This window comes from Corvus kubaryi, unplaced genomic scaffold (assembly GCF_017639235.1).
Source record: "Corvus kubaryi isolate FWS band 111438036 unplaced genomic scaffold, C.kubaryi_AGA036_p1.0 76, whole genome shotgun sequence".
Lineage (NCBI taxonomy): Eukaryota > Metazoa > Chordata > Aves > Passeriformes > Corvidae > Corvus > Corvus kubaryi.
Window position 1 is genome coordinate 8,164,436 of NW_024582063.1, and position 9,599 is coordinate 8,174,034.

The 9,599-nt window shown below is 40.5% G+C and overlaps 1 protein-coding gene across 1 annotated transcript; it reads left to right on the forward strand.

Annotated features, from left to right (window-relative positions):
• Positions 1 to 8,771: 8,771 nt before the first annotated feature.
• LOC121675896 (U1 small nuclear ribonucleoprotein 70 kDa-like) lies at positions 8,772 to 9,599 on the forward strand. Its single transcript, XM_042051723.1, has 3 exons — positions 8,772 to 8,892; positions 8,951 to 8,999; positions 9,315 to 9,599. The coding sequence occupies exons 1-3, from the start codon at positions 8,787 to 8,789 to the stop codon at positions 9,556 to 9,558; spliced, it is 399 nt and encodes a 132-aa protein (XP_041907657.1). The 5' UTR covers positions 8,772 to 8,786; the 3' UTR covers positions 9,559 to 9,599.

The following is a 9,599-nucleotide window of genomic DNA, read 5'->3' on the forward strand; positions in this document are numbered from 1 at the left end:
TTGGATACCGGCCAAATTGTTATTTGGGTACTTCCTTCTCTGGGATCTGCTCTTCTGTGTATTTGCTATCCAAAACCAACACATCCCTCTCCAAGTTCCTGCTGGCATTTGCTCCAGGACAATGTCTGAGATCTGTTCCCTGAAACAACCTCACTTAGGTCTACTGCTAGTTAAACATCTTGAGGGTGCTTAAACCCACCCAAATGTGTTGCCTAACCCACCATTCATGTTTGTCCACACACCATACCCAAGCAATCCTCACCACTTACTAGGGAATTCATGTCTCTAGTACCTGCAGCCTCTCCTCCAGCTTTGAGAAAAAGTACCATTACTCTTCCGGGGAGAAGGTCACACACTCCATGGGATGTTATGTGGGGACTGAGGGAAAGAAGAATGCAATTAGTTGCATTAAGAAACAGATAACTGCAGAGCGGGGAAGAAGAGCGTGGAGAAAAATATAGGAAACACGTGGAGTTAAGAAAGTGTCTCAACGACAAAAGCCTTTAGAAATGACTATCATCTTCACCTTTGGTGCTATTCTCCACATGCCTGCATGGCACAGTTATTGCTGTAAAGGGGCCACAGAGGGCACTTCCACCAAGGTAATTTTCAATTTGATTCATCAAGGTATGTCAGATGAGCAATATATTTTTTTTTCTTTAGGACATGCAATTTCAAATAGCATGCCCAGGAGAAAGCATGCACCAGTCCTTCCACCAAAATTTATTTCTGCTGTTCACACAGTTTCACTGCCTCTGCAGACTGCGTTCAGTGGTCTGCTCAGAAGTCTTCAGCTGAGGGCTTGTTTCACCTGCCCAGCCCAGGATATTCAAATATTCTTTTCTGGTTTAGAATGACTGTATTTTTTTTTTTTTCTACCACACAAATTAGGAAATGGAAGAGTTTTTCCAACAAATTTTCACAGAGGAAACAGGTTCCCCCATTTTCTGTAGTAATGAAATGATCTCTACTCAGGAAAGCTTGTGAAAATTGTGAATTTTTATCTAGCCACTTGCTCAAATCCAGCATCAGACAGTTTTATACCTTTAGAAGTGCAAGGATGACATATTGGCTGCAGAATCTGATCCATACTTAGATACATTTTGAGAAGCAATAATTCCATAAAAAATATTTCCTTTAGAAAGAAATAAATGCTGGTCCTTGCTAAGAGGTACAAGTAAAAGGGTGGCTCATATAATCCAGGAAAGTGCAAAACGTGTCTCCTGGGCTTGAAATAGCCACTGGAATGGGTCTGTAAGTGCATCATTTCAGGAAATTGATGGGAAACCAACACAGCACCTGCAGGGGTGAGGGATGCAGTGCCCATCAGTCTTCCAATGGGCAAACTGTTCCAAGTAACTTATTTCTGGGAATTTTATCATATAAAGCCAAAAGCTTCTGAAGATACAAAGTAATACCTTACACTTGTTTTATGCCTTTGCTTTTAGGAGGATCATAAAGTGTTCATTTTCAAAAAAATACAGTGTAATGACACCAAAAGCTTTATCTCAGATGAGGGCAAGATGGAAGACATCTGATAAATGGCACCCAGCAGTGTTACGAAACATTTCAGAACAGGAACATAGAACAGCACAGGCAACTGCACACCACAGTGGTGTGGAAGCTGAAAAGCCTTTTTTTTCAACCAAATAAAATAATTTCATTTGATTACTGTGCAAGTATGGCCTCAGTGATAAGACCTGGCAGAAAGCGTCATAGGGTCTTTCACAGCCATTAGTGGAAAGGTCTATTTTTACATTTCTAAGGCAAAAAAATCCCCTCTTTTTGATGTACCACACCCCAGCACTATCTTGAGTCACACTGGAGCAGACACAGGAGAAAGCAACTCTGCTTAATCCCTGGCACTATCTCCTACGTGTTCTTTGCCCTTCCCTTCTCCAAGTGCCATACCCTTTCTACTTAGCCCATCATGCCTCATGGGATTGCCTAAGGAGGAGACACATCACAAATGACTGTGGTTTGGGATGCTAATGCAATAATTAGTGGTTTAATCATCAAAGTGAATAAGCAACTTACCAACAGTCCCTTTCAGCCCTGTGCACTGTTACCATTTAAATACAGCATTTTGTAATGGACCATAATTAGATACTGCACATGGGAAAGTTTATAAAGTAAACCAGTAAAAATGAAAATGATTGCTCTGAGATGAGCACAGGACCCAAGTTTATTCTTCTCACAACAGAAAATGTCAGTGATCCGGTGTGTGGAAACTTTCTTCCAAACCAGTACTGACCCAGTGGCCCCATCACAGGCAGAAGGGGAAATGTCCTGTGAAACAAGTTCTCTTACCCATGTGACTTAAAGTAGGATATTCTATCTTGGCAAAGTCTTAGAAATTCCAGCATGAATAGTTTAATTTCAATTTCTTAAATTTCTTCTGAAGTTTCAACTGGATGTATTAATTTCTGGCTGTTTATACATTTCACATGCACATTCAATGGTGTGCCTGGGGTGGCAAATACCCTTTTCTTCAAGTTGCCTATGTAAACCAGAGTTTCCAAACATGAAGACAACTGTAAAACTGGACAAGTACCATACAAACATGATCCATCCTTCTACCAGGGGACACGTGTAGCCTTATAAGGCTGAAATAGAGAAACACATGGGGTCACAAAGTATTTTAAAAAGCATCTGTTTTGCTCCAATGAATTCTGGATATTCAAGCTGGTGTCTTAACCTATGGGGAACCTGTGCACATGGTAGGCATAACCTTAGACTACATGCAGTCCCAAGCTATGATGTATCAATCTCCCACATTTTTGTCACACAGAAAATATAAATTTGCTTCTACTTTATGCAATGTGTTCCATGGAGTTCTACTCCATGGGAGCTTCCTGCAGGCAAGGCACTTCCCATTGAAGACACCCCACTAAAAGAGGGGGGATAAAGGTGAGAGCCAAGTGCTTTCTAGCAGTCACCTGCACTGTAGGTACCCTAAAGACAACCCTGTGAAGGCACAGAAGTACCACAGACGATGCTCAGGCACTGCTCATGCTGCAACAGCTGTGACCTGGAAAAGAGGTGCTTGTTTCCAGCTTTTTCTGGTATTTAGTGTAGATGGAAACTGCATCTTCCAGAATGGGATTTTCCAGGAGAATTTAGCTAAAAGATAGATGATCTGGACTGAAAAATTTCTTGCAAATGGAAGACAAAGTTTCTGGGACTACTTGAGTGAGCTAGAGGAAATAAATGAATGAGGTAGTGGGGACAAAAGTAAAACACCTACTTAACTGAAACCTCATTTCAGTAGTTTTCTCCAGTTAATTAAGTATTGAGGAAAATGGATGCAGAAAGTACATTTTAAAGCAATCAAGTACTGCCAGAAATCAAACTAGCAATTTGAAAAGAGAACAACACTGCTCTCTGGCATCTGACAAAATAAGATATTTGACAGGGAACAATATGTGCAGTACTGGTTAATTGGGAGGCGAGGAGAAGAATAATCATAGCTGCATTACTGAATTTATAGAAGTGTCTCCAGTGTACCACAGGGACGATGCGAATTTGTGGAATCCTCCTGCCTGCTACAGCAAGCCAGCAATCACTTACATTCCCATCAACATTTTTTTCAATGTACCCTAGACAGCAATGCAGAAATAGCAACTGTGGTGGTTGAGCCCAGGAGAATTGCCTTTAAAATGACTGTAAAATCCCCCAGTTCCCTCTGCTGATGAAGAGATACTGGATAAGAAACAAGTGGGGAAGAATTAACACTTGGTCTCCTTTGTTAGAGCTCATAAGAGCAGGGTGCAACGCTTTCCCAGGTATCTGGGTATGGAATATGGCTATTCCAGCAGCAGTCCTAAAACAGGACTGTGTGTTTTTTCAAAGCATCAGCTTTAGAGCAAAGACAAGACTTTAGTTTCCCCATCTTTTAGTTCTAAGCTGTAGCTGAACACCATGTGAACTTAACCCGTAAACTCAGCTACATTTTGGAAGCTCTGGCAGAGCATTCAAGGCTATATTTTCTTCCCTGCACTGACCTTTCATTTTTTAACTTGTCATTTTAAGTACATTAAAATGATGCTTTCAACACAAGAGTGCTACTTTGTCAAAGAAGTCAGCAATGGGGATGGAGACACCTAAGCAAACCAATCATTTGGTACCCTTCTGACTCACACTTAAAACAGTGTAAGGAGATGTGCACTTAATGGGAGATTCTTATTTAGATTCTTTGATAAAAACCAATACTTTCATGTGTAACTGCCTGTCTTAACAATACATTTGTTGACCTGAAGATAACATCAGGAGCCAGACACCAAACACTTAGATAAAAAGAGAAGAAAAAGAGCAGCTAACCAAGTTAAAGAAGCAGCTAAGCAAGTAGGAGATCCAGAAATCACAAAATAGATTCTTTCCCCTGTAATCGCTCGTAAGAAATTGAAGAGAAAGAAAAATCCCATAGGATGAAGTATCAGTCTTCTCCATTACTACTTTTAACCTCCATGATCAGAATCTAAGATAATTACATTAGTCCAAAGTTAAGGTAATCCAAACTATGCTCCCCTCAGAAGAACTAAAATCTTCAATCCCTCAGTGCCAGGCAGTGCCTAAGACCACACATAAGTTTAAGTATCAACAACAGTGCTGAAAACAGAGTATTTTTCAACTTGGGGTCAAAAGAATACAGAACACTTCCCTTTCTTTATACTGGGAAAAAAAAAAAATCAAAGCAGGCACTGACCACAGTTAATAACTTCCAAATTCCCATTTTGCCTCTAAAAGAAGAAAAAAATCAGTAGTCAGATGTGGATACACAGTCTTCATGAAAAAGTCAATCTTCCTTCACAAGATCAAATGTATTTACACTGTATTTTATGTGGTACTCAGCAGGCCACTTAAATAAAGGAGCCCTGAAATAAAGGAACCTCTGTATCCAGCACAGAGCAGATTCTCACTGAGCTTCCATCTGTTTAATTTATGAAGCAGAGTAGCAGAAAAGCAAAATACAAAGAGCTGCTGATTTTTCTATGTACCCATCAGACCTTTCACTGAAATATTTCAACAGCTGTATTGTCAACAGAGATCATGATTTGTCTGCTGTTAAAAAAGCTTCCAGGAATAAAACCATGCAAAAAGCCAAACAGATTTAGCTATTTTATAGCTACATCCTGTTTTCCTATGTTCCACAGAGTTTCTGAACTCTACACTAAAATAAGTGCTCGGGTGTGCATATAAGTGTGTCAGAGAACATACACACATACACATATATAATATATATATTATATATATACAGAGATAATCTCCTATCTCCTGTCCCTGGAGCTATAGACAGACTAGTCCATATATCAAGCAAACCTACAACATTGCCTTTGAATACTACTACTGCAGTGTGCTTTCACCACAGTCCACCTTGCGTTCAGTTGTCAACATCGTTAAGAAGTTCAAATAGCTGTTTTCAATTGCTGTTTTCTGCAGAAAATTACCATCAGCCTTTTGTAATTTATGGCTATTTATGACAAGATAGCAGAAGCAGAGGGAGGTGGAATCATTTTAAGGGTTAGACAGCTGAAGTCTTGAACAGAAAGAACAAGGATCAGGCACCTGAAACTAGTTCTGGGACAAATCTGGAGTGTACTCCAGCGCCTGGGCCACAGAGTGGCACTGGTTTTTTTCCTACAGTGTTTACCTTGTTCAGCAGTGTTAACCTGTGTAAAAGGAATTTGTTTGTCATGTGCTGTACAGAGAAGATTCCCACAGGAGCGTGTTGCACTTTTCTCTGTCATCACGTTCAAGGCTTTAGGGCACTATCGCTCTGTTGTCCAATACACACTTCTGAGACCAGACACATTTGGATTCATCACTGCTCCTCCTGGTATTTTTCTTTCTGTTTAAAAGTGTATTAATTTGCATCAACTGTAGGGCACACCAACAAAATTAGCTGGAGAGTGAGATTCTTCTTTCAGCTCCATCTCTCCCTCCCACCGGCCGTCACTGGAAGGGCAGACTGTTCCAAGTGGTCCCGCTGTGAGCCAGCAAATTTAGAAATGGCAGCACTGCCCCCAAGGGTGGAGCTGCAGGGCAGTGCAGAGAACTCCTGATCTCCTCTGCAGCCAAGTGGGCTCCACAAGTCCAGGCAAGATCTGACCTGGGAACATTTTAAATTCTGACACCTGAGAGATCAGTTCAAACATTGGCCCTTAATAATAATAATAATAATCCTGAGCAGCAGACAAACAAATCCCCTTTTATGTTTTTCTTTCATTACTAGGTAAAAATGAGAAGAATATTTCAAACTCTGAAGAAAGAGCTGAACATCACAAACCACCCAGACCCTTCCATCAGCTGTGGGGGAACATGGCAGAAGGATGCCAGCATTCCTGCAACATGCTTTTAACTTACAACTTGGGGCATTTCAGGGAGCATGCAAAACCACTTGGGACAGCAAACTACATTTTACACCAATTACAGTGTAAACCTTGGGTAAACAGGAAAGTCAAAAAGAGATCCAGCTAATGCATCTTCCTGTGATGTAACACAGTATTACTATGGCAACAACTGGGTTAGCATGCTAAGAGCAATAGCAGAGCACCAAAGAGATTTTTACAGGGACTTTCACAATCAGAATAGAAAGCCACATACAAGTACCTTTCCATTCATTACAGAGGGCTGACAAAATACATCCTATGCAATAATACTAGGAAATCCGATTAAGTACTTTTTTTTCCTCTGCATGCTTGATATACAGATAGGTTGGAAATTATGTTCCTGATACAGCTTCCCTATGTAAGTTGTGACCTGAAGTCTCATCAGTTTGCAACAGAATGTAGAATATTAAGTCCCACTTTGAAGAGATTTAGGCATTAATCTAAGATGTCTTTAAAATCTTAACCTATGTCAAAAAGCTGAGATTACCCAGTACTCCAACACATACTAGTTGCTAAAAAAACCTAGTCATTGTAACCTTTCAAAATGCAAACATTTTACATTAATGAAATCTAAAGGCTTATAAAATACAAATGCGGCCGAGTAGGAAAATATGTAACAACTGAAGTCTCAGTGCTTTCTTTTACTGATGATAGTCACTTCTTTCATTATAGCATAGTTGTTCAAACTTGTCTGGTTAAGATTAGACAGTTTTCTAAAGATAGATGTTTTTTCCACACTCTTCTCCAAGTGGGACACTTTTCAAGGCATCAGATTAAAATAGAAAAACAGCAGTTTTGTTTGGGTTTTTTCTATTGTCGGCCAGCAAAGCCTCTTCATACCCATGCTTCTACCTCAAGAGACTTAATTTTTTTTAAATTTCCATAATTCCACAGATGATCCTTCAGTAATTTCAAGATACAAAATTTGGTCTGAAATAATTTAGCTTTTATGAGCCACTTTGTCAGTACCGTGACAGAAGATGAGGCACGAAAATGCATCCTTTGAGATGGGCCCCTTTTAGTCTCTCTGGAAGATGTCTTTAGGCATAGTGCCACAATGATAATTTTAATTACCTAACACTTGAGTTAACAAACAACTTGAGATGTTTAAGAAAAAGCCACAAGATCTACTGCTATGACCCCAAGCACAGGTATTATCTAGTTACTGAAGGATAACTTGTGTGGCAAGATTTTGTTCTTTTCAACAAGGAAAAAGACATGTATTTGTTTGATTCTGTTAAACACGTGATACAAATGTTGAATTTTTTTAAAGATTTTTTTGTTACACTGATGAATAGATGATTTGTTCTCCTAAACTGCATTCTGACAGACAATACTGTAAGAAAGGCAGAATAATGGTGTGTATGTATATGTAAAAAGAGAAAACCACTCTGCTTTGAGTGTAAAACTAATCTTGATGTAGAAGGTATCCTTATACTTCAAAAGTTCTTGAAACAGAAGTATTGTCTCTTATTTTAAGGAATCTTTTCCAAGGAGTAGAAAACATTATTACACACGTTTTGAAAGGAGAAACATCTTTCTGACAAAATAACAACAATGTGAAAATGCCTATCTGCTGTGCACCTTGGAGCCTTAGGGCACTACTGCTCATGTACAGGAGCCTGATTTCCCTAATACCTGGCCAGGCAAGGTGAGCATAAGCAATATGAACTATCTGAAACTCGTTTCTGTTTAGTTGGATAATGACTGATGGAGTTGATGTTACCTTTTTCTATAGTGTTAAGTTGGTTTATGCTACCGAGCAAGCCCAGTTACACCTTTGAGATCCACAAGCTGGGGTGAGCATTTTTGTAACAAAGCATCCTAAATTCAAGTGCATTATCATGAACTGGATGGGGTTATTCTCTTGTATTGATTCTTACATGCTATTTCCAGATAAGTCACTGTCTTTTGATATCTCAGAGAAGATTTTTCTTGAATGAAAAGGAGGTAACTCAGGGCATTCCATGCAGATATTTCTTGACACCTGACCATTTCCCAACACATCCACTCTCCTTACATCAAGTACAGGTCTTCAATGATGTTCATAGAGACAGATTTGAGGTTAAGCACTGTTGAGGTAAAGGGTGACCTGCAGAGGAGCAGCAGCCAGCCATTGCTGGTAGAAAAAGAACAAATTTGTTGTTACAGGGTCCATTCTGGCCTGGTACGAAGTGCTCACCCCCATCTTGCAGAGGAGTACGGGCTAGCCAAGAGCCGTTTGGCAAATGTGAGGATCAACAGAAGACCCTCAGCTACAGAAGTACATTGTCAGATGCTTAGATTCGGGGAAACAGACAGTCCTCTTTGGCTTTGTTTGAATCATGTCTCACCCCTACTTGCACAGTATTATTACATCAGGAAGAAGGGATAAGAGAGAGAGAGAGAGAGCAACGAATGAGAGAAGTGAAGGGAAAAAGGGAACGAGAAAGAGAGAGCAACGAACGAATGAAGGGAAAAAGGGCAAAAAAGGGAACGAGAAAAAGAGCACAACGAACGAGTGCTTGGGAAAACGTGGGAAGAAGGGAACGAGAAAAAGCGCAACGAACGAGTGCTTGGGAAAACAGGGGAAGAAGGGAACGAGAAAAAGACCGCAATGAACGAGGGAAGGGAAAAAGGCAGAAGAAGGTAATGAGAAAGCGCAACAAACGAGTGAAGGGGAAAAGGGGGAAGAAGGGAACGACAAAAAGAGCACAATGAATGAGTGCAGGGGAAAAATTGGGAAGAAGGGAACGAGAAAAAGAGTGCAACGAACGAGTGCAGGGAAAACGGAGGAAGAAGGGAACGAGAAATACAGCGCAATGAGCGAGTGCGGAGGAAAAGTGGGAAGAAGGGAACGAGAAAAAGAGCGAGCAACAAAGGAGTGAAGGGAAAAAGGCCAAAGAAGGTAACGAGAAAGAGCACAACAAACGAGTGCGGGGAAAACGGGGGAAGAAGGGAACGAGAAAAAGAGTGCAATGAACGAGTGCTTGGGAAGAGTGGGAAGAAGGGAACGAGAAAAAGAGCACAACGAATGAGTGAAGGGAAAAAGTGGGAAGAAGGGAACGAGAAAAAGAGCGCAACGAAGGAGTGCGGGGAAAACAGAGGAAGAAGGGAACGAGAAAAAGAGCACAACGAACAAGTGAAGGGGAAAAGTGGGAAGAAGGGAACGAGAAAAAGAGCACAATGAACGAGTGAAGGGAAAAAGGCGGAAGAAGGGAACGAGAAAAA

What these genes read in the sequence shown, in the direction of transcription:
- LOC121675896 (XM_042051723.1), top strand. Translation starts at nt 8,787, where the DNA reads ATGAGAGAAGTGAAGGGAAAAAGGGAACGAGAAAGAGAGAGCAACGAA. An exon ending in AAGAGCACAACGAACGAGTG is followed by an intron (nt 8,893 to 8,950) that starts CTTGGGAAAACG and finishes GAGTGCTTGGGA; the next exon opens with AAACAGGGGAAGAAGGGAAC. An exon ending in ACCGCAATGAACGAGGGAAG is followed by an intron (nt 9,000 to 9,314) that starts GGAAAAAGGCAG and finishes GTGCGGGGAAAA; the next exon opens with CGGGGGAAGAAGGGAACGAG.